Source organism: Dendronephthya gigantea, unplaced genomic scaffold, assembly GCF_004324835.1.
Source record: "Dendronephthya gigantea isolate DGI-Jeju-01 unplaced genomic scaffold, DenGig_1.0 000192F, whole genome shotgun sequence".
Taxonomy (NCBI): Eukaryota; Metazoa; Cnidaria; class Anthozoa; order Malacalcyonacea; family Nephtheidae; genus Dendronephthya; species Dendronephthya gigantea.
Genome location: NW_021163202.1, coordinates 120,499 through 146,480, shown reverse-complemented (window position 1 = coordinate 146,480; position 25,982 = coordinate 120,499). Strand labels below are relative to the sequence as shown.

Genomic DNA, 25,982 nt, shown 5'->3' with positions numbered 1-25,982 from the left:
CTAGTGTTTGCTTAACCTGCATGGAATCCCTGCTATCATAAGTAAGAAAATGATGCAAATCGCAATGTTATTGCTAAAATAACAAAACAAATTCATATAATATATTCCTTTGGAGATACGGCAGGACAAAATATTTAGACAATTAATTATTATGCATTGCTAACGCAATCTCGATTGTGATTGGCTAAAAACCTACAGATAATTCTCAATGTCTTGCCACCTACACGACATTGAAAATTATCCGTGGGTGACGTAATTTTTACCGCTAGTTTGTTGTCAAACTTCGTCTTTAAAAAGGAAATACATAATAAAACAATTATTGAATTCGATTTTCGCATGATATCGAGAATTATCAAGCCTCAGTTTGCGTTATCCGCCTCAGCTTCGCTTCGGCAAACAACGCAAACTTCGGCTTGATAATTCTCGATATCACACTCAACCTCATCCAATAATTGTTAAATATATGGCGGCGGCTTTAATAATGTTTCAGTAAAATATAGAACAATGTAAGAATGCATAATCTTTTGTGTGAGACTGACGATTTTTGCTAAAATTTCGCAACGTTTAATTTTTGTACAAGATCATGCAGTATAAACAAAAAATTTGACGAATTTCATATATAATTATGCAAACTAGCTTATCTTCCGAATAATTAATTTTATTGTTTGTATTAATAACCGAAAGCGGTACAAATTTACGATCGGATACTTTATAATAATTACAATTATTAAAATTTTGTAGATGAGTTACCTCCATGTCCTCCAAGGGTTGAACAGATAGAATTTGACGATCGATTCAAACCTGATGAAGCAGGTTTTCTCAGCGGCTTTTTTCATCCTGGAAGTACGTCTTGTTTCCGCTCAAGGGAAGCTAGGTACGAGCTAGGAGCGGGGAGCATAATACCCGAGAAGGTGCGGCGAGGTGTTGTGTAAAAACACAGCGGAATGCAATGGTCTAAATTTTATCTGATGAACGTTGCTGCACGTTCACTGGTCCTAGTATTTGTGCGCGCGTTCCCGAAATTTTAGAGTGAAGACGATAGAAACAGGTAATCATTAACTTGCTAATCGGCTAAGACAAAAAGTTTAAAATTAAAATGTATTCCATCGAGAACGCCAGCAACTTAACTGTCATCTTGCAAACTAATTCATAAACGTTTCGTAAACATTATAAATCAAAATGAAATGTGGAATAATCATTTTGGTAATATATAGAGTCAACTGCAGTCATTACATAAATATTCGAGAAACATACAAGATTCGACATTCAGCAGTCCTTACATCAATAAAAATTAAACCTTTTATACATGGGGAGATGTTTACTTCACTTTTATATAATATAATTTATTTGCTTACGACAGCATCAACTATCGGCTCATTTGAGTCATTTGATAACTAGAAATACATGCATGCAAGCAAAATCCACAAGCCTGAAGCAATTAACATATTAATGTTATAGTACTCGTTTCTGCTGATGACTTACCGTATATGTTACATAAAGTAAGATCCTATATCATGTACAATTAAGTTGGTTTTAAATACTACAATGCTTAGCGAAATTTCTATTCCTTTTTAAACACATTTACGTTTAAAAATAAATTATTTCTCAATGAAAACCAGTCTCACGAAATTGATGCATTAATTCAAAAAGGTGTCATACAATTGTTTTAACAGTACTGTCCAGAAATAACCTATAACACTGCAGTTCTATCGATTCAAACGCGCACGCACGTAATATAATTATACGTATGAAATATTGCATGCGAAAATCCTTATACTAATTTTGCAAAGTGGTAAGGTTTTTTCGTGCGTATAATGCAAAAGAATATGAAAATTTAGTCAACGCCCCAAAATTTAACATTTTGCAACAAATTTCACTATTTATTAGTTTTGGAATGTTCTTTCGCGCTGGACTTTTCTAAAATTCAGTTAAAACAGAAAACAATTTACAGTCTATAGTTTATAACGAGGATTGAGTGGTTACTACATTTTTCTAATCAATTTGAGTGTGCGTCAAGTTGATGAATTTGTGAGACATTCGCCTATTCGCTTTGCAAATATCTCTATATTGCGTTACTTGCCGCCATTCACCATGCATGTGATTTTTTATCCTACATAGCTGTGCATTATTGCTAAAAATTTAGCAATTAAAACGCAATTAATTTTATATCAATATACTCAAGCTAATAATTATAAGTTATATTGGCTTGACATATTAATAATAGCTATTCATTCCATGTTTATTATAAAATAACATTTTTCTTTTAGTGCATCAGGTGCAGGTCAACAATGTTGTTATAAAGGTGATTCACTCTTGGTTGGACCTCCTGGCGGCGGTACATTTGACATTGTTTCCCCAGAAAGAAGTGTACTGGGCCATTTAGGACGAGATGTGCTACCTTGGTTCGCATGCTGTGTATTTTCTGTTTTCGACAACTGTGGTAAATACTATGATGCAAGACCCTCTGATGATGGTTCAAGATTCATACCTCAACCAACTGGTAAGTACATTGTTAAGTATCGTGCCCTATATATATATGAAAAATAATCCAAAATCATTCACCGAAAAACAGGGTGCCGGGTAATTTTGATGATGAATTTTTCGAAGCCAAAGCAAGATTTCTTCCACTTATAACTGAACATTGTTCACAGACCACTAGACCCAAACACTAATTGAGATGTCATGCATGTGATAAATTGCGGTCGCCGGAAAATTTAATGACTGAAGATTTTGTGAATTTTGTTGCGAATATATAGCTGGCACAAGAGGTGATCCTCATTTATCCACATTTGACGGAACGTTCTACACATTCAACGGTTATGGTGAATACGTCCTTCTCAAAGTCAGCAATGGTTCGGAACTCGAGTTTCAAGGAAGAATGGTACCCATACTTGATAACAAAGGAAGAACAACAAGAGCAACAGCCCTCACAGCATTTGTCATCAAGGGAGTAACGAGTGATACTGTGCAGGTTTGTGCACACTAGTGTTACAATTATGAGATCGAAACACGATTTTATTCTTCTTCGCAAGTTTAGTAGACTGGTTATTATTAATTACGAAGGGTTCTAAAAACAAAAGTAAAGTTAAGTAAAATGTACTACGCCATGATTATTTTGCTTTATTGTGAAATTATGTCGGCTAATTAGACCGTTTTTGTCTGCAGATTGGTCGTTATCTTCCCCCTCCCCCCTTCTTGCAAACTTATCCTTAACAATTTCTATTTTGCATGCGATGGATGGACTTGAGTGTTTACGGTATATTTATTACTTCTAGTGAATAACGAATATTCATTTTTATTATATGTGTACAGAGATTTATGCACAGCAGAATGATGAAATAAAAATCGTTTTCAGTGTGTTAATTAATTTCATTCAATTTTACTGGACGTACGATGTTTTTAATTATGATAAAATGCTATACGTAAAATATTCTTCCGTACGATATTCTTCACACGTGAAAAATTGTCGTATGTCATTTTGGCGGCAATTTGTTTACATTCTCTTTGAAGATGCCGTCGAAATATAGGAGTGAAATATAAAAAATAATTCTCATATTCAAGATATTTTTACATTCAGCACATTCTCAAATATTTCGGAAGGAATATCTAACTTCTATTAAAAAAAATTAAAAAGAAGCTGGACGGTAATAAGTATGTGTGATATATAAAATTTCAATTTTTGTTGCTCGCTGTGTTTTTGTATATTAAAAGCGTGTCGTTGTCAATTAAATTGATCTTAATACACATTTAATAAACAAATTACTTCATGGTTGGCCCGTTTGTATGATTTTCATTTTGAACTCGTTGTTAAGGATCGCAAGCTCATTCGTTCACTACGCTCACTCGTTCGTTTTGCAATCCTTCACAACTCGTGCATAAAAATCGTACGTATTCGCCAACCAAGAAGTAATCCCTATATACCGAATATTTGTATGGAGCAATCCGTAAAGAAAAAAAATAACATTGGTCATTGGTCAACATTGTCTCCCACCGGCAGAGTTATTGACACTCGTAAGGGAATAAATGCTTTTTAAATATTCATTATTTTTTTAATTTTATCCACGATTTATTATCTTTTATCACTTTTTCGAGAAAATATTTTGACTTCATTTAGTTCGAGTTCAACAACCGGCGCAGCATAGACGTGTTAGTCAATGGTGAACGGGTCGAATTTGACGAACAAACAAGATTAGACTTCACTGGAGTCTTTATTGTTAAACAAAATGAGTCAATATTTAGAACATACTCCACACCAGGAGTAGCTATTGTGGTGACATCTGTAGAAGATTTTCTTACATATCAAATTTCAGTACCATCAAGATTCAAAGGTAATAATTAGTTCACTTTTAGTAAATTGTATGGATATGGGTTAGGGGTGTTTACATTTTAAACGAAAAACGTTCCCGGGATGTAGTGACTAAATTTCTGGTTCATTGCCCTCTCTCATTATGTAGACTAAAAAATATTACACAATTAATCCCAATGCCTTCGTCTGAAGAATGTGGTTATGTGTGGGCATATACAAGTTGTCGGCGCAACCTGAGTCTCCGGGTTCAAAACGCACAGTCTCTTTTAGCGTTAAAAGCAGATGATATTGCTACATTGTGTATAGAGTTTACTTACGAGAATCAAATTGGTAAAATGGCTTACTTTGCCTCTATTCCATAACACCCACTGCATGTATACCTAAAACAATTGAGCCTCGTTTTCTTTATAACACTGCGTTTCCTAAAACTTCATGGGTTTTTTTAACATGTCACATCCAAAAACGGATGAACATCTACCCTTTTCTACATAATTTATGTTTAGGGAAAACTGCTGGTCTTCTTGGATTTTGGAACGATGACAAGGATCAGGAATTTTTATTGCCTAATGGCAGTTTTATTGATACAAATTCAAGTTATCGAACAATTCACAATGAATTTGGCCAGAAATGTAAGTTATCAATTCTTAAGTGGCAGTTTTCTGGGATACCTACCTATTATATGGATACGTAACTCTAATGATTTCTCGCTATTAGCCACATCCTGACGTCTTTATTTACACGAACTTCTTTTTCTCCATCACTGCATCATCAACGTGTCATCATATATCTATAAACATATAATTATATTTCATCAATGTGTAATAAAGTCACATTCCATCCATCCACTTTTCTGAAAACGTACAAAGTTGCGACTCTTGGAGTATTTTAATCACATTAAGGTCAGCGGTCGTCGAGGTCAATGCCACATATTGTTGTAATTTCCCTGTGTTTTAAAGAAACATTCATTGTACCTATAAAAGTTATTCTAAATGACTTCCAAAGAAGTATAAAGTCATGTAAATATCTCTTCAATTTATACAGGGATTGTGGACAGGAACAAGACTCTTTTTACGTACCATGTCGGGAAAAGTTACGATAGTTTTTCAAATCCCAACTTTATTCCGGTCTTTCTTGACGAAACAAAATCCTTGTTTTCCAATGCTACTTTGGCGCAAAAAGCAAGGAGTATATGTGGGGAAAATGAGGAATGTTTGTTCGATATTGCTGTAACAGGTAAAACAGATATTGGTGAGGCGACGTTGCAATCCTTTAATGAAATACAGAAAAGAAAAAATGCGTCAAAACTTGGTCAGGAAAATAATAAATTATTAACTAGTCTGCCACTAATATGCTTATTTTCATGCCTGCTACACAGGCAATTTTTCTTGCTACTTCACATGCAGCTAAGAAATTCTACTTTCTAGAGATTTAAATTTGTGAGAATTCTTCAAGGTGTAGGTGTTTAAAGCGTCCAGGTTGCGAAATAAACACAAGGTTTCGTGGTTGCTAATTTTTAAAAAAGTATATAGAATTGTTTCTAACGTTAACTTGTGCAATGTAGTTTGAGAGTGTATATTTCAAATTTTTCATATTTCAAAAAGATTTAATTAGCCTCAATAGCTGCGGGTACCCATATTAGCGGTGCCGTGCCGGTAAATCGACTACAGTGTAAACAGGGCTAATATTAACCCTTCCTTGCATGTGGTGATTGTTCTTTCTTCGATCCTAAATGACGCTAGCGAAGATTAGGAAAATATTTTTTTTCGTTTTCTTCAAACAAGCTGCACAGCTAAAATTTCTAATCTATGAAACTTAAGATATATATATATATATATATATATATATATATATATATATATATATATATATATATATATATATATATATATATATTATATATATATAATATATATATAATATATATATATATATATAGTGTAACACTATATGTAATAAACTATGAAAAGACTTGATGTTTTGCAGTTGCCAAGCGTATTTTCTATGGTTGCGATGGAGTCGAAAACAGTACGAAGAAAGTTGATTTTTGTGGTGATTGTGGAGGAGACAACTCATCGTGCACAGATTGTGAAGGTCGCATCAAACCTGGTTTTCTTAACAATGAAACATGTGGTAGGTTTTTTCTATGAATAATAACAAGGTAATCAGGCAGTATCAACTTTCAAGCATTATATATCGATCAATTAGCTAAAAATATTCACATAATTCGATAGGCAAAAGAAATTATGCATGTGGCGAGACCTCATTACTTTTGATATAGGTTCCTATCAGCCCTGGAGCGAGTGGAGTACTTGCATCGGCGAAGATGAAAAGGGAACGAGAGAGCGAAATCGAACATGTTCGAAAAAAGGACAGTGTCTGCAATTGGGTCAAAATACGGAACAAGAAGAATGCAATGTTGACGGTAAGTTTAATCATATTAAAAGATGACTGGAGTCGCACTTATACTTATGTACATTTCATACATACATAGCCGTCTTCAACGTTTACTATCATTAAATCGCCGTAGCGTTGGTACATGCATTATGAAACTTTTTCCCTACGTATATGGTTGAACTGCTCTATGGAACGAAATAATTGATAGAACATCCTGGATCGTGCAGAAAAAAATGCATCATGCACGAAAACAAACCAATACGTATAAATTAATTTACTCAAAAAAATTACTCATTTACTAAAATGATCGTTCGAAGTTGACTAGTTGCCAAAACGTTTTTAAGCAGCTCGGCGAACAGTACCAGAAATGTTGATTGCAAACTTCAAAGGTATTATGCATTGGATGAAATGCAAATTTGCACAAAAATGGCAGTTATTATATAATTTTGTCCCTTCTTAATTCTGGTAGACTAATTGTCGTATAGTAACAATTAGATATATTAGAAATGATGGACACGTGAACAGCGCATGCATATGATTAACATAAGGATTGGGAAAATAACATTAGTATTGTAAGAGAGGAGTAGAAACATTAAATAAAACTTTAATAGAAAATACATCGATATAAATCATCAAGTTACGACATTTGGCGACAAGAAAAGAAGAATGCCACCGCTTGAACCAGAGGCTAAAACGTCTCAGCAAAACGAAAGCAGTCCAGAATTACAGGCAAATCAGCAAGCAATTGGTTCGTTGAACACGGGAGCCCCTCGAAGCGGCTTACCATCTTTTGCACCGTTTGACCCTCCCAAAGACTGCTCTACAGTGGGACAACGCTGGAGAAAATGGATCAAACGATTTGAAAAATTACTTATCAGTTTACGCGAATTTGATTCGAGAGAGTAAAACGCGGTTTACTTCTCAATTATGTCGGCGAAACAACGAATGATATTTTCGACAAACTGCCTGAAACCGGAGACGATTACGAAACCGCCATGTCCAAATTAACCAAATCTCGAACCTACAAGCAACACAGACATGGCTATCTTTGAGTTTCGCGAAATGAAGCAAGAACAAAGAGAGATACTGAATGCCTTTTACCGCCGATTAAGAGAAAAAGCAAAATCCTGCGAGTTTCATGACGAAGATCGTGAAATCAAGACGCACATTATTCATAAAACAACTGATTCAAGATTACGTCGTAAAGCTCTACGCGAAACTATGACACTCCAAGCTCTTTTAACGTACGGAAACACATTGGAAAAGACGGCTATTGACTCCAAGAAGATCGAACGCACACAAGAAAGCAAATCCGGAGCGACGGTGAATCAAGCATACTCCATTCGAAAAAGCCAACGTCAAAGACATCAACGACCCCGTTATTATAATCCTCACACTCAAGGTCAACACAAGTAGCAACAGTATGAGTATGACCCACGAAAACCATCAAATAAACAATGCCGGAATTGTGGAGGACAATTTGCACACGAAGGAGACAAGACAAATTGCCCCGCACACGGAAAAACCTGTCACAAATGCCAGAAAATCGGTCATTTCGCCAAGCATTGTTTGTAAACCCCGAAAAAAGATCCAGCAAAAATTCGACAGCTCCAAAAAGAAACGAGGTCATCTTTTGAAGATTCTGATGAAGAATTCATCTTCAACATAACAAACTCAAAAAAAGCATCCACAGTCACAGTTCAGATTGAAAACATCCCAGTACGACTAATCGTTGACTCAGGTTCATCTGTGAATCTATTTAACAACAGCACTTTTAAACAATTGCAAGCTAAGAATAAAAGCATCAAGCTATCACAATCAAAGACCAAAATTTTGCTGTATGGAAGCACCTCACCACCCGAGATGGAAGGGCAGTTTTACATCACAGTGCACTGTAAACAGCACAAGACCAACGAAACGTTTCAAGTCACCAAGTCTGAAACACAGAGTTCGCTCAGCTACAAAACATCCACGGAACTTAGTATATTAACAATCGAAGTCCACAACCTGGCAAGAAACGGTGATATTCCACCAGAAATCGAGGCACTAATTCAGAAACACCAACCATTATTCACAGGAACTGGCCATCTAACGCAGTCAGCTCGACGAATCCCACATGGCCACATAGCGTGAAACAAGTTGTGAACAAGAAGCTAGAAGAAATGCGCCAACAAGGCATAATAGAAAAGATCAAAGGTGCAACACCATGGTTGTCATCCCTTGTTGTCATTCCAAACAAATGTGGCGATGTTCGTTTAGTTGCCGCCATGACATGCATGAGAAAAGCAAATACAGCCCTCAAACGAAGACGTATTCAAATTCTAACCGTAAATGAAATCCTACAGAAGATGCAAGGAGCCACAGTTTTTACAGAACTCGACCTATCACAGGGATACCTTCAGCTATCTCTTACACCTGAATCCCGTTTCATCACAGCGTTTCCAACCCCTGACCACGGTCCTCACCAGCTCACCCGGCTCGTCATGAGGGCTTGCCCATCTAGCGAGTACTTCCACGAAAAGATTAACGAGTTCATAAGAGAAATTCCTAACTGCGAGAACATCTTGGATAACATCTGGCTTTGGTCAAAAGATGGCTCACCTTGAAAGGTTATTCACCACCCTACAGTCCAGCGGATTAACAATTAAGTTTCCAAAGTGCTCCTTTGCCCAGCCCGAGATCAACGCTTTTGGACACATTGTGTCTGCTAAAGGGATCCAACCTGACCAAAAAAAAATTGAGGCAATTGCACAAGCTCCACATCCGAAATGCGCATCTGAAGTTCGTTCTTTCATTGGCTTAACGAACTATTGCTCACGCTATATTCCAGATTATAGCACCATCACCCAACCGCTGCGAAAGCTCACCAAATCGAATATTCCCTTTGAATGGAACAAAGAACAAGAAAGCCACATCAGCAACCTGTTTTAGCCCATTATGATCTGAACGCACCAACCAAGCTGGTAGTTGATGCTTCTCCTTGGGCAGTTGGAGCCATACTCCTACAACAACAACCTGACACCAACTACCGTCCAGTCGCTTATGGAAGTCGTTCACTCACTACCACGGAAGTCAAGTATGGTCACATCGAAAAGGAAGCTCTCGCACTCGTATTCGGATGTGAACATTTTCACATGTACCTGTTTGGCAGAAAATTTGAGCTTGAAACTGACCATAAACCCCTTGAATATATCTTCCAGCCTAAATCAAGTAAACCACCTCTACCTCGTATCGAGAGATGGCAACTTCGATTGCAAGAATGCGATTTCGAAATCGTATAACGTCCAGGTCCTCAAAACCTAGCAGATTCCCTATCAAGATTGACACCAAAACAACCACCATCAAAGCACGGCAACAATGCGGACAGATATGTTAACCTTATCGCCCAACACATGTCACCTCGAGCAATCGACACAGAAGAAATTCGTGCGCTCAGCTTCTGTCCATGACCCAGAACTGCAGCTTGTTTGAAAATGCATCATTAAAAGTACCCCATACAAACTCCCCAGTAGTTTTAAACGCGTAGCTAGCGAGCTATGTGTGGCAAAGACATCGTTCTCCGTGGAACTCGAATAGTTCTTCCAAACGAATTGCGCATGAAAGCTATTCACAGCAGCTCCAGCAAACATCGAATCAGATCAAAGTTATGGTAGCCGGGTATGGATAAAGACGTAGAGGGACTCGTTAAATGCTGTAACCCTTGTCAAGTAACTGGTCAACCAACCCAACCAACCCCACTCAACTCGACTCCACTACCGAGTGGCCCCTGGGAATATCTAGCCCTCGACATCTGTGGTCCATTTCCAACTGGAGACTATGCATTAGTCTTGATCGATTACTACTCTCGATGGGTCGAAGTAGAAGTTGTTACGACCACCACATCAGCAAGAATCCTCAAATGGTTAAATTCTGTTTTTGCCACTCGTGGCTATCCCATCACACTGCAAACCGATAATGCGACCTACTTCACCTCTGTGGAATTCAGAAATACCCTCAAGGATTGGGGAATCAAACCACGTACAGTCACTGAATACTGGCCCCAGGCGAATGGATTGGTGGAACGATTCAACCAAATCCTCCTGAAGTCTATCCAAACCACCTTAGTTGAAGGAAAGGATTGGAAGGAATCCATTCCGATAATGCTTCGCAACTATCGCACAACAGGGAAAACACCAGCATTACTTCTAATGAACCGAGAGTTGAGCATCAAGATACCTAGTATCCAACAAGCACCCAGCAACCCACTTGCCAGTGAGATCAAGAAAACTGATGCAGATTCGAAACGGAAGTCCAAATTGCTAGCTAAAAAGAAAAGAAAAGCCAAACCTCGTCAATTTAAGAAAGACGAATTGGTCCAATTAAAACAACCGCATATCAATAAATTTTCAACAACGTTCAACCCGGACCATCTCACAATAATCAGCATCAACCGCTCTCAGATTGTTATGCGAAGCAAAACCGGACAAATCTATCGCCGAAATTCATCCCATGTGAAAGAGTTTAATCAACCAAACGCGCCAACCGCAGAACACATCAACGATGAAGACTTACAAGATTTCATACCGCCACAATTCAACTGGTGAAGAACAAGAAGCCCGGCCATAACCTTTACCACCAAACCCACTAGACCCACCTTTAAGAAGATCCACCAGATAAAGAAAACCGCCTAGCTACTTCCAGAATGAATAGATGGATGAGGAACACTTTAGTCAGTGACGTTTACACTCGTTAACATCTAACAATTGATATTCTTTGAATAGTGAAACTTTCCCAAAAAGGGAGGTATGTCGTATAGTGACAATTAAGTATATTTAGAAATGATGGATACGTGAACGGCGCATGCATATGATTAAGATAAGGATTAAGAAAATAACATTACAATTGTAAGCGAGGAGTAGAAACATGAAAAAAAACTTTAATAGAAAATACATCGATATAAATCGTCAAGTTACGACACTAATGTAAACAAGAATTTCCAAGGGTGTAGCTCAATTGGAGGTCTGTCGGTCAGTCTATCTCTAATTAATGCATGCTAAACATTAGAAACGGGAAAAGTATATATATAAATATCACAGGTTCTTCTGCAATACCGTCGATAATAGAACAGAGAGACGCTAGTTGTTTTCACTAGGCCAGTGATAACCGTACCAGCAACATGCACGCGCCAATTGAATGCAATAGACCGATAACTCAGTGCACTGCCGCTGGTGAAGTACACTATGTTGTACTCTTTAAAAATAGTTCTTAATTATGAGTTGAGTTTAATAATATTTAAACAGGGATGTCCTATTCAGCAAATGCTGGTTTAAAAGGAGCCCTGTGTTTATGATAATTACAAACTCTTACACCATACAAAAACAATACTACATCCGGACAAATACTTAACGATATAAATTAAATGAATAAGTTAATAATTAAAGTCCTTTTAAGTAATTTTTAAGACGTCTCTTAAAAGTTAGAAAATTTTGTTCACTTCTAAGATTATTTGGAAGAGTATTCCATGTTCTTACACCATTTATCCTAAATGAACTTTGATATTTAGTGGTTCTTGCAGCAGGTGGACGAAGTAGGTCTCTGTTTCTTGTGTCATATGTTTGGAATTCACCTGAATGATGAAACTCGTCTAATAAATACTCAGGTGCCATATTATTTAGGCACTTATGTACCAGTAGACATATATGGTAGGCTCTTCGTGATTTTAATGATTGCCAGTTGAGAGTGCGGATCAGGTCAGTTTGGTTTACTCTGTGACCTTCGATGATTCATGCCGCTCTTTTTTGAAGTTTGTCCAAATACTGTTGATTTGTTTTACCACAACTATCCCATATAACACAACAGTAGTCAAATAATGGCAGTATCATCGCATTATACAGTATAACGCATGCTTGTCTTGGTAAAATCTTACGTGCCATACGAAGCAATCCCAATCTTGATGATATCTTTTTGGCGATATAATCAATATGAATGATCATTTCAAGTAAGTGCTGGATCTAAAATAACACCAAGATATTTGAATGTATAAACTCTCTCAAGAGTAATTTGTTGATTATCAGCATCCATTGCCCTAACAGTGAAGTTTGTAACTTTACTCAATCTCTGATGAGTTCCAACCAACATCACTTTCGTCTTTTCATAATGTAAGAACAAATAGTTTCCATTTAACCAAGTTATAATCCGCTCCAAGTCTTCGGACAATTTAGATTCAATCACATTTACCGAAGGACTGCTGACATAAAGTAGTGTACGTATCATCAGCATATAACTGAATACAACAACAGTTTACTACAGAGGATATATTGTTAATATAAATTATGAAGAGTAATGGTCCCAATATTATGATTTATCATTTGTCGGATTTTGTTCGCTGTTTATGTATATTCAGCAATATTTTATAATAATTTAACAACAATTAATTAGCAACAATTTACCAATGTTTTACAGAAGTACGTACTCAATTTATCTACAAGCATAATGTGATGTTAAACGACGCGGTCTTTTTATCGATATATATATATATAATTATATATATATATATATATATATATATATATATATATGTATATATACATATAATGCATTGGTATTTTGCCCCTCCCCCTGTTCCTTAAGTTAAATTCTAGATTAAATTATTTTTTTGGAATATGTCAAAAAAAATTATTTTATTAAGTTTTGTGTGTGTGCAATAATTATATACTTTCGTGCAATAATTGAAGCTGCGAATTTAGTTTCACGTTTGATATATCAAGATTTATTGTTGAACAGTGCGTAGAACTCTGTTTGAACTCCAAAATCAGTGTATTAAATACAAATACTGGCAAATGTTACAACGACATGTCACACCTACATACTGAACTATACTACATAGCTCCAAGAGCAAAACAATACATAACAAAACGGTGTTTATTCGAATAATAAGAATAATGTCTTGTGACAATTTAGCCGCTCGTTCCCTGCCTTGAACAATTAATTCAAATTTTATGTTTTTTTTGTTCATTACAGACGATAAAAAAGCGTTAAAGTTCTATGCAGTTGTGATTGGTATTCCTGTTGTTGCTATACTTCTCATCATTGTATTTGCTGCATTTTGTAAGCGCTGCTGTTTCAACAAGAAGCCATCTTCTGCCTCAGGCAATTCACATGTTTCTAGTCATCATAATAATGCTTATGGGCCTAGCTACATAAAGTAGTTTAAATGTTTTTGGTTCATTTTTTCAGGTAGAATAGCATGCACTCTATATAATTAAGTATAAAACAAAATCTTTTCTCCATTATGATGCCTCTCTTTTGTCGATACCTTTTATGAGAGCTTAAATTTTCTAGAATAGGAATATATCAACTTACACTGAACTTGCATGTGCTTGTATTCTAACATAGGCGTAAAAAGACTATTTTGCTGTGAAGTATTTAACCAGTAATTAATTTTACATAAAGATATGTGTGAGCAATGATAGAATTTCTACGAATGTATTCCCTTCTTTACTACAATTAAACGCAATGTTATATCGCTTTTTTCCTGTTTTTCTACCTATTTTCTAACAACTGTTAAAGGAAGTGAATGAAAATAATATATTGCGATTATAATTACCGAGAAGCTAGTAATATTAGTAATATCATGGCTGCCTCGAAATCCTTTGTTTTACTAGTACTGGTTAACAACTAAATAACCCGATGCATATACATTAGGGACGATTACTAACTAATCGTCCTTAATGCATATACATTAGGGACGATTACTAACTAATCGTACCTAATATATATGCCAAATACCCGCCTTTGTTTTTTATTTATCTCCCAGTCAGAAATAAGCACACATTAATTTTTTTTCTATTGATATTAATGTTAATATTCACACTCTCTACATTTGCGCCTTGCAAAATTCCTGGGATATTTATTTGTGACTGGCTCTTTTCATAGTCAATGCCCGCATCTACTAATAACCTATATCTTCTTCGCTTATAGCTACAGACTGTGTTGACTCAGTTTTATCATTACAACTACTTGACGCTTCTCCCGTATTAGGTACTGAACTCTTCGAGCTTGATAACGCATTCGATACTTTGATCACAGCATTTGCGTCTTCTCTCTGATATGCCCTAACGCCTTCGCTTGAACGATGGCCACTTCTCTTCATGATCATCTTTTCCGCTAATCCTGAATCATACATGCAGGTAATTGCTGTAGCACGTATAGAATGGTTAGTGAAATTACCAATTAAACCAGGCTGTCTGCACATTTCTTTGAAACGACTCTGAAGTACATTGTGGCCAATTTGGACTTCTCTCGAACCAAAGCTCATCACCATATTTCCATTTTTCTCTAGTCCTCAGAAATAATGCAGCAACACCGACATCTTAAGGACTATAACAGGAATAGTATAAAACCAAACAGTCTGATTGCAATATATTTAAAAAAACATAATCAAAACAGCTGACAGTATGCACTCACCATGCACTTGTTCACGTAAAAATGGTATATAAAACTGAATGATTTCTCGTCTAGTGGATCCTCAACGTGCTGGACAACTTTCCGTTCAACTTTTCTCCGTTTCAAACCACCTTGATTCGTCTTGGATACCTTTTCTCTGTATGTTACACACATAGCCCCGTCTGGCCTCAAATTCAATTTGGTCGTGTGTCAACGAACGCAGCTCCCTTCCTCCTCGCATCGCCGAAAAAAACAATAGCGTGTTAATTACCACCTCTGGGCTGTGTGTTCCAAATACTCCCTTTTCCCACATTGTCGTCTCATCGTTAACAGAAATAGCATCAGATTGCTTCTTAAACGGTTTCTGGGTAGCTTGCAATTCTTTTAGTCGCCCGTCAAGAGTTTTTTGAAAGGGCACCAGAGCTGTTAAGTGAAACAAAGACAGTTCTGAACGTTTCTCTTTAATTAGGTAATTGATAAAAGGAGAATAGTTGACGAATAGTGCGAATAGTGGACGAATAGTGCGAATAGTCGACGAATAGTGCGAATATTCGACGAAGAGTGATCAATAATGCGAGTAGCCGGCGATATATGTCTGCTTTCGAGGTAAATAGTGAGTTTCTTCCCAGACGTAAATTCGAAGAAAACAATGAGGCTTGAGGGAAAACAAAACTCAGTATTTCCGGAGGGAACATCATATTACTGTATATAGCAACGAAATGATATAACTAAAATTTGAACTTTAAACACTAGTTATATAACGATACTTTAAAAAATAAATACAAGGATAATCAGTGAACTTCCGATACCTTTTAACCTCCAAGTTCACTTAGTAAACCTCATTAAGAAACACAACAGGTAGCTATATAAATCTCAAACAAATAAACAAGAACGGTGTTTAGTCGACAAAGACAATAGTAGCTAATTTAAATCAATTGTACATGCAATCCAGAGGAATGAACATTCATTTTAGTCTCTTCCGAAAAGTTCGCCCACATTTCGTTTGACACCATAACTCGTCCATTGAACATTGGATTCTTCCTCAGTATATGGTTGGGATTTAGGTGATAGTATGTCGCTTGCACTGGCGTAGCCAGCATCGATAATTGGGGGGTCCATATTCATATATTCATGTAAACAGACTGTAAAGACAATTGATTTGAAAAGAAATTAATCCTGCGTATCACGAATATATGAATATGGACCCCCCCAATTATCGTTCTGGCTACGCCGCTGGACTTGCTTGGAAATCCTTCCTAAAAACTAAACTTCCCTGTTGGTCTTTAACCTTGAGTCGCCTGTCATAATGCCTTACCACAACATTTTTCGGTTGTTCTCTGTAGCAATCCGCAAAATTCTGACCACAACCGTAACCCTATTATTCGGGGTTACAAGTTTATATTGATATGGGGAGTTGCCTGAGTGTCATGACATAATGCCTGAATAACTGGAGGGCTGTTGAGTTGATAGCTGACGAGGTTGTGATACTTGTGATTGTCCGCGTTGTGTCTGCCGTCGTTTGGGGGTAATTGATAAAAGGAGAATAGTCGACGAATAGCGCGAATAGTTGAGGAATAGTGCGAATAGTCGACGAATAGTGCGAATAGTCGACGAATAGTTGACGAATAGTGCGAATAGTCGACGAAGAGGCACCAGGGGTGCTGCTTTCTTCTCTCGTTGCTTTGGCAGAGAAAAAAATATGTCCCAAACGACGGCAGACACAACGCGGACAATCACAAGTATCACAACCTCGTCAGCTATCAACTCAACAGCCCTCCAGTTATTCAGGCATTATGTCATGACACTCAGGCAACTCCCCATATCAATATAAACTTGTAACCCCGAATAATAGGGTTACGGTTGTGGTCAGAATTTTGCGGATTGCTACAGAGAACAACCGAAAAATGTTGTGGTAAGTGGTAAGGCATTATGACAGGCGACTCAAGGTTAAAGACCAACAGGGAAGTTTAGTTTTTAGGAAGGATTTCCAAGCGACATACTATCACCTAAATCCCAACCATATACTGAGGAAGAATCCAATGTTCAATGGACGAGTTATGGTGTCAAACGAAATGTGGGCGAACTTTTCGGAAGAGACTAAAATGAATGTTCATTCCTCTGGATTGCATGTACAATTGATTTAAATTAGCTACTATTGTCTTTGTCGACTAAACACCGTTCTTGTTTATTTGTTTGAGATTTATATAGCTAACTGTTGTGTTTCTTAATGAGGTTTACCAAGTGAACTTGGAGGTTAAAAGGTATCGGAAGTTCACTGATTATCCTTGTATTTATTTTTTAAAGTATCGTTATATAACTAGTGTTTAAAGTTCAAATTTTAGTTATATCATTTCGTTGCTATATACAGTAATATGATGTTCCCTCCGGAAATAGTGAGTTTTGTTTTCCCTCAAGCCTCATTGTTTCCTTCGAATTTACGTCTGGGAAGAAACTCACTATTTACCTCGAAAGCAGACATATATCGCCGGCTACTCGCATTATTGATCACTCTTCGTCGAATATTCGCACTATTCGTCGACTATTCGCACTATTCGTCCACTATTCGCACTATTCGTCCACTATTCTCCTTTTATCAATTACCTCGTTTGGGACATATTTTTTTCTCTGCCAAAGCAACGAGAGAAGAAAGCAGCACCCCTGGTGCCTCTTCGTCGGCTATTCGCACTATTCGTCAACTATTTGTCGACTATTCGCACTATTCGTCGACTATTCGCACTATTCGTCAACTATTCGTCGACTATTCGCACTATTCGTCGACTATTCGCACTATTCCTCAACTATTCGCGCTATTCGTCGACTATTCTCCTTTTATCAATTACCCTTTAATTACACGGTTTAACCCACAAAACAAACTGTATAGCACTTCATGTCGGTAATTAGTACCATCGTGTTTTCGTATTTCCAACGCAAATCTACTTAACCAATAGTTTCTTTCATTGATAGTAATGTCTTCCAGTTTTGGAATTGTTGGAAATCGATCGTCTTCTGCTTCAAAATCGCGAAATTCAATGCCCCTCGCTTCCGACCATTTGTTGTAGCAATTTCTGCTTCACAGTGTGTGTCTTCTAGTGTTCGCTGGTACAATTCCTTCCCGTGTCTCCATGACATATTTTTCTTTAACGAAAGAAAAACGTCGCCCCGACATATACTCGCTGTCTTCTTAGGCAAATATCACTGCCAAACACATTACCACTGCAGCTTATATCTACATGCATTTACATATGCAAAACAACTCTAAAACATCGAATGACTGTAAAAGTATTCCTATTGTCTCGGTAGCCATAATATTACAAACTAATAGCATAGCGTTTCGGTCGATTAGCGATTAAATGCCATTCAAGCCTCGGCAGGTTTAGAAAAAGTAAAAGCTCTTACTAGCACGCAGCCCACAAGTTCTGCTTCTTCATTGCCGTCACTACCAAAACTACCGAAACTTGAACTTCAAAACATTAGCTGGAGGTTAACCGAGTGACGTTGCCTTTGGTATTTATATGACACTGCTATTCCTAGTTATGATGGGTTTCCACTGGCAGCTCGAAAAATGGCTGCTAAGGATATATTTATATTTTTTTTTATTTTGAAATGAGGACAGTCAAGCTTAATTTTTCTGCCAAATTTCAAAAGAAAATATATCCAAACCTTTCGCTAGCGAACGGTTTCCAGCGGCGTAGCCAGAACGATAATTGGGGGGGTTCCATATTCATATATTCGTGATACGCAGGATTAATTTCTTTTCAAATCAATTGTCTTTACAGTCTGTTTACATGAATATATGAATATGGACCCCCCAATTATCGATGCTGGCTACGCCAGTGACGGTTTCTCTGCAAATGATAATCCTCCCAAATGCTAACAATTTTATATCGAAAATAACCAAGTTCAATTACCCGCTTTCGGAATGCTGCCCGCGTGATCAAAAGGCTGACGCTTACAATATCAAAATTTAACTACGGTTAACGCTAACTACTTTTTTATTTAACTGACTTCGTAATTAAAGTTAACTAAGAGTTGCATACAACGGGCCGTGAACGATGTTTATTGATGCATGTTTTCTCTGTTGTCTTTAAAATGTCTGAATTTTATATACTATCATTCTGTTATAATTCTGGGGCCGGTTGTATGAAAGCCGGATAGCGCTATCCACCGGATAGTGATTTTTTCAACCCTTCTAAAAATGCTTGAATAGCTATAAAACTTCAGCTTTGCAGCGAACTTTTGTTAAAGAGGATCCTGAATTTAGGAATACTTAGATTTAATCAAAGTTATACCCAACAACAGGCGATTTTAAAGCGATTGAAAAAATCACTATCCGTGGTAGCGCTATCCGGCTTCATACAACCGGCCCCTGAGTAATTGTTGTGGATGTGCAAAAAAATCGGTGAAATATAATTTTATAAGTTCTAAGCGATAATTGTTGCTAAGCGCGATTGGAAAATGTGACAAAAATCCCTAATGCCTTCCCCCTGAAATCTAGGGGGCAGATTTTCGGCTTTTTTTGCCCGAAATTTTTTGCGATGTTTTTATTATTGTGAAATATTATTGCCGGTGACGCGATAATCTATACCATCATGTATGTTTACATAAAAAATCGGTAAAAAATTTCTAAAGGCTCGATTTTGACGCTAAAGATATCATAATAGTCCCGAATATGTGAACTAAACGACTGTCTAAAAACGCGTACGTTTCAATCGTCTTGTTTGTGCCCTTGGCTAAATTTACTTTGACAGGAACGATTGCTAGACCAGTGGTAGACAAACTTTTAATAACAGATCGACTTTCGCCTTTGATTTTAACATAGCCATTAATTAGCTCCTTGTTGACAACTTCTTCCTTTCCCGCCTCTATTTTTGGCGGGAAATCGGGAGTATTCTCTGGCTTGTCCTTCTTCGGCTCCAAGGCTTCCTTCGTCCGCTTCGGATTAAAGAATGCATGGTAATGCCAGAAATAAATACAATCCTACTCGACAAAAAAAACACGCAGACGCTATTTATAATGGCCGAATTTTAGATCTATCAAAGATCTTTTTGCATGTGCAGTCGTATAACTCGTATTCTCTGCTCTCCTGTTGCATAACAATTCAAGTTTTTATCAACATTGTTTCGGGGAGGGGGGGAGGGCAGTTTATGAATGATATGTAAATATTTGTCACTGTAATTTCTTTATCCATATGCTTCTCCAGACAATTTTTCTATGATTGTAGGTTCGATTGCGGCCGGAGGACCGATATTTGAACATTTTCCATCAACTGTTCCAGGTTTGAATTTGAAATGTGTATAATTCCACTCGAAATTAAGACCCTTTCAACCTCTAGAATTTACCCACATCGAGTGGAGTGCCCAAAATCATAATTGATTTACCCTCACCTATTTCCGGCATTACCATCATATACACATTAACCACGCTTGCTCTTGTCAGCTACCTCTGTAGCTCAGTGGCAAGAGCATTAATTGCATCGGCATCGCAAAAGCGTAGGTTCGATTCCTGCCGAAGGATCCATAGTTGACTCACTTTTCCATCAACTGTTCCTGGCTTGAATTTGAGGTGTGTATAATTGCACTCCAAATTAAGACCCTTAAAAAACTCTAGAATTTTCGTGCATCAAGTGGAGTGCCCAAATTCATAATTGATTTACCCTTACCCATCAGTGACCACTTATGTGGAATATAATTATTACATGGTCTTATTATTGAATTAATAACTCATATTTGACTCTACCACAAAGAGTGTACAAAATTATAATTAGGAATTATATTTAGATTTGCGGCAGCGTCATAACTAGTTGGAACTCGTCAACATTTATACGACGTCGACCAGCTTAACCTCAACTAAAATTCGATATATTATATGAAAACTCTTGGGTGCATTAGGAAAACAAAAAATGAACTTACACTTTCTTGCATTTGAAAGAACAAGTAAATAAATATACTTGCGTTTATGAGAACATATATATGAACTATTCTCTCGTGCGAAAGATTTTGGCTTTCACACACTCACTCAAACTCATGGAATATTTGCACATCGAATATTTTGTGTTTGATCTACACTGGGGAGGCATAGACAAGGTTTCGGTCCGAGTTTCACGATGTTTGATGATCTATCATCAGAGTATTACAACCATTGTAATTCTAGGATTTTAAATAATAATATAGCTCTGCTTTTAATTTATTTTGAGCATTCTTTTTAGTCGTAACGATTATCTTATCTATAAATTTTTGGAATTTATTACTTACTTACCCTAATGTCCGGTCATAAATTATCACACATCGATCGGCGCTTTGCGCGCGGGTTTCCCTTCCAGGAATATAAGCGCCCGCGATTGATTATATGTTAAATTATTTCAAATATGGGCATATTGTAGTCCGAATGAATGAAACATTATATAAAGAATTCTCTGACGAGCATTACAAATTATGGGTCGATCATTATAATTCAGACCTTCGTTTGAAACAGATTTGTTTGAATTCAGTTTGAATTCAGAACATCAATTGTTTTACATGTAAGGCACAGTATGATATGAATAAAATTCGAAATACGGTAATTACCGTGACTACTGTATACACTGTTTAAATGAATACAAAATAAGAACTAAAAACAATGGTTTAACTACTGAAAGTTTCTTTGATCAAAGACGGTGATAAGAGTCATCTAATTTTAACAGCGTTTTCCCAGCCAAATACTGGCTTTGGTTAAGCATAACATATCCTAAAACCATGCATCAAGTCCGAATTTCTCAAGATTCCACCTACATATCAGTATCATTTTCGAATGAGATACACAGGTCACAAATGCGCTTATTTTTACGTGAAATAAAATAGCGCTTGTCCTGCAAGCTGAAAGCGGAATTAACGAACCGTAGCATAAGCATATTGACTGGCTGTTCGATAATTTATTCGGAATTTCCGAAGGCACACGAAGCATCTAAGTGAAAACACTGGAACGCGTTTGGAGCGCGTTCGGGAACGCGTTCGGGAACGCGTTCGGAACGCATTTCGGAACGCGTTCGGAACGCGTTCGGAACGCGTTCGGGAACGCGTTCTGAACGCGTTCGTCGCATTAGGTTACTTCTGAGCAGTACTGTAATTGGCATTATAATGGAACCTTACAACACGTGACTTCTCAGGATTGATTTCATAGGCCAAACTGATTCTGAATTATTAGTGAGTTTTATAAAGAATTTTATCATACTGCATTCGTGGAAAAGCAACAAGTATGCAGTGTTACGTTTTTGCTGTTGTTTTCCCAGCCTCGTACCCAGGCGCTTTAATAGTAAAAATAATGTTGCACTCAGTTATTGTATAGCGGTCAGCTAAAAAAAACGCGAGCGCGTGGGGGTGCTTGGGGTGGTTTTGCCAAATTTAGCGCCTGGCAGAAAATGAATTCAACATGGCAGCATGTAAACAATACAATATAATACAATACAATATAATTATATACTATAATTACTTGAATTAGATCCAGGTTTTTACAGATACACCGGTTTTTAAAAATGTTATCCCCGAGCCGGTGCGGAGCACCGTGCGAGGGTACTAATTCCGCCCGGAGATTAGGAATTACACCCAGGACCCGGGAGAACATAGGGGAATCCAAAGTTGCCCAAATGTCATGGACGTTCAATGGTCATGGTACTTGTGCGCATGCGCGAAATGCGAACGAGTGTAGACTGGTAATCAGCAACTTCCTGATTGGCTAAGACGAAACGTTTGTGTTTCAGTGAAAAACGTCAGCAATTTAACTGTCATTTTGCAAATTATTTTTTAAAAAAATGTTTCGAAAACACTATATGAAATGTGGAATCAAATAACAGATAAAACACTGGAAAGAGTTTAAAATATTATCAGAACTGGAGGAATTAGCGGTGAAAAGGAACAACTCGATTATAATCCTTGAAATTGTAGGAGTCTATTTTGTTTATTTCGAGGTTTATTTCGTGTTTGCTGTACGAATACATTTTATGACCTTGGTACAGTATGTCGTTTTGCTCGGTTTTGCTAAGACGTGACCGACTATTTAAGGCTTTAGATCATCGTTTTAACTTCCAAAAGAGTCCTTAAAAGTGTAATCCGGAGTTTTAATATAACAAATATCACTTTAAAGGCTTATATATAGTCGACTGCAATCACTGCATGAATTTAATAATCGAAAAACAACATTCGACGTTCACTGCTTGGTTATTTATATTATTTGGGCTGTTTTGATGTTTTAAAGGTTTAGCTATAATGAAGTATTAACTCTCACTTAAACTGTGAAAGTCTATAACTTAATGCAACGGAGAGCAGCAGGAAAACGGGTGATTTCACTTCGCCTTTACGACTGTGTTTGTTTCCGAAATATTTGAAACATCAGCTATCGGCTTTACATTTAAGACATTTCATAATATTGAAGGTTAGGTCTGGCTAGCTCAGGAAATATTTTGCTTCGTTTGAAATAGCGAGGGGTTGCTGCATGCATGTATTTCTAGTAGGTTGATTAATATTATGTTACAAATTATATCCGATAAGTATCACGTATGGAATCAATTTACTTTTAAAATCAAGTTGTTGCCATATTGCGTTGAATTCATCATCGGATTATTAAACCTGTAAACATTAACAAAGGAATATGAGTTTATCTTTTATGTCATGAGCAGAAACCTCTTAATATGTTGTAAATGCGCTCGCTTTTCCCAATAGTAATATGTAAATACGGCATGTGATTATTCGAGTACTCTACGAATATAGTCACTCCGACGGAAAATATTTAAATAAAAGTACCTTCAGATGATTCTTCGCCAAAGGAAACGTTCATAATACTTGGCTAGCCCGTAGACAGTCGATCCAGTAAAAAAATTATAAATAATGAGAATAAAAACTGCAAAAAACAAACGTTTGCCAGAAATCGGTCACAATTTGCCAGAAATCGGTCATTTTCTGCCAGGCGCTTCCTCGAAAAAAAACAACCTCCCCAAGCACCCCCGCGCGCTCGCGTTTTTTCAGCTGAACTCTATATAAGACCTGAATGCAACGTTATATATTTTAGTATTATAGCGCCTGGGTACGAGGCTGTTGTTTTCCTCTATCATGCCCAGAATGCTTATACGCGGAAAGAACTTGATGATTTTTATCCTTATGGGACCAACAATGCCGATAGCCGGGTACCCAACAATGATGACGGTAGTTCAGGTCGTGTAAATATTGCATTTCCCTTTCCTTTCTTTGACGAAGAGCATGATTCCCTGTTCGTAAGTACTTTATTTAGATTAATTATTAAATACTCATTTTATTTATATCCATGTAAAGCCATGCACTAAAGATACGTTTTTGTAAACATGCATGTATGTCTGTTTGATGTTTATGTCTATTTGATATGAAATTTAATGTTTTGTTTACCGATGCCATTTTACAATTTCATATTCAAACTTGTGTTATTGTAAAAACCTCCGTAGTTAAAAGACGTTTTGGTGAAAGAACATCTATACATGTATATATATAGCGTAATGGGAAACAATAGGTATAGCTGTTATCTGGAAATGCCAAATAATGAAAGTAATGTCATTCAAAGAATTTGAAACACGAGCTGGGACGTTTATAGCCTAACATCTGTGTGTTGTAATGTATAGTGTTCTTATCACCTGCCCGTGTTCAATTATAAAAATAATTTAGACAAACAGGCTCAAATTTCCTTGACAACATGACACACGCTTTTAGTAAAAGATTTGTACCTAAACTTTTCAAAATTTTCGCTTGGGCATGGTAGCTGAGTCGAATTCTTATTCGCAATATTATTCATTTTTTATTCGTGATGTTTACGCGTTCGTTGCCAACATATCCATGTGTTTTTTCTGTGGAACATACAAGTTTGCCCGTATATACTTGCTATATACATAGCTAATTAATCGATAGGGAAAACTGTATCTACATCCTACTTTTTCACAAGTCCAATAACTCCGGAAATACGTATCAAAAAATAAATAAAAATACCACAAAAATATAGCTGGAGAAGTATACTATAAGGTTATGGCTTCTACGAAACCGCAGTGCAATTAAATGTAAAATTCATATCAGAATGCAAGGCGATTGGGATTTTAAGATTTAGTAATATATTCTGACTACTACTATAGATCCGTCGACTGCGTTAAATATAAACTAAAACTGTTTCAGTTGTATTATTTTAAGTCAAACCGCAATGTTGTTGTTGTATATTGACACAACGACTCACTGATGAAGTTACAAGAGAGTGAAGAGAGTCGACTATTATTATAATATAACATTTATAGTACGCGCGTGCTGATTAGTCGAGAAGCGAGTTTCTATGTGTCGGGAATTGACAGATAAGATAAATAGACAAATGTTTCCTCACTTAATTATATTCTAGTTATGTAACAGTGATTGATAGGATGAAGGTGTATGTGGTGTGGTCACGAGAGCGAGAGAGTTAGTTGGACTGAGACATTCAGTGAGTGAGGAACTGTGAGCGAGAGAGAGTAATTTATAGCCCGTGTGCTATCTGACGGTGCGACATTTGGAATACTTTACTTCGTTAATATATAAATATACAATGAAAACTATGTGACTTGTTGATGATCACATTTGGAGGCAAATTCTCGACACAGTGGCACCAAACCGACGGGATACATTGAACTTTTGAGCAAATATATGAACGCTTGAACTTTGGAGTTAACATGGACGGAAAAGAACAAACCAATCTCATGAACAAGTTGACGCAGTTGTAAATCGCAACAGAGAAGTCGAAGACACTGTCAACAACGCCAATGAGTGCAGACGCTTTGCGGAAGCGCTAAAATCGAACAAAAGGAAGATCTCGAAAAAATTAAGGAACGGAACGATGAGTTAGATCTGAA

At 36.9% G+C, this 25,982-nt stretch overlaps 1 protein-coding gene across 3 annotated transcripts in view; it reads left to right on the top strand.

Moving 5' to 3' along the window:
* The window catches only part of LOC114538959 (sushi domain-containing protein 2-like), a 75,463-nt gene that overhangs the window by 4,906 nt on the left and 44,575 nt on the right, over positions 1–25,982 (top strand). Inside the window, exons 4-13 of one of the 3 annotated variants that reach the window (XR_003688832.1) lie at positions 742–874; positions 2,268–2,500; positions 2,757–2,971; positions 4,115–4,328; positions 4,810–4,935; positions 5,348–5,614; positions 6,290–6,436; positions 6,585–6,728; positions 14,660–14,868; positions 15,021–15,093. Coding sequence is in view for 2 of the 3 variants with exons in the window: in XM_028559797.1 (XP_028415598.1) it covers positions 742–874; positions 2,268–2,500; positions 2,757–2,971; positions 4,115–4,328; positions 4,810–4,935; positions 5,348–5,614; positions 6,290–6,436; positions 6,585–6,728; positions 13,700–13,887 (1,667 nt within the window). In the remaining variant the exon portion in view is untranslated. Of the gene's footprint in view, positions 1–741; positions 875–2,267; positions 2,501–2,756; positions 2,972–4,114; positions 4,329–4,809; positions 4,936–5,347; positions 5,615–6,289; positions 6,437–6,584; positions 6,729–13,699; positions 14,298–14,659; positions 14,869–15,020; positions 15,094–25,982 lie in introns of those variants that run through there. The other 2 variants (XM_028559797.1, XM_028559798.1) reach the window with 2 other exon arrangements.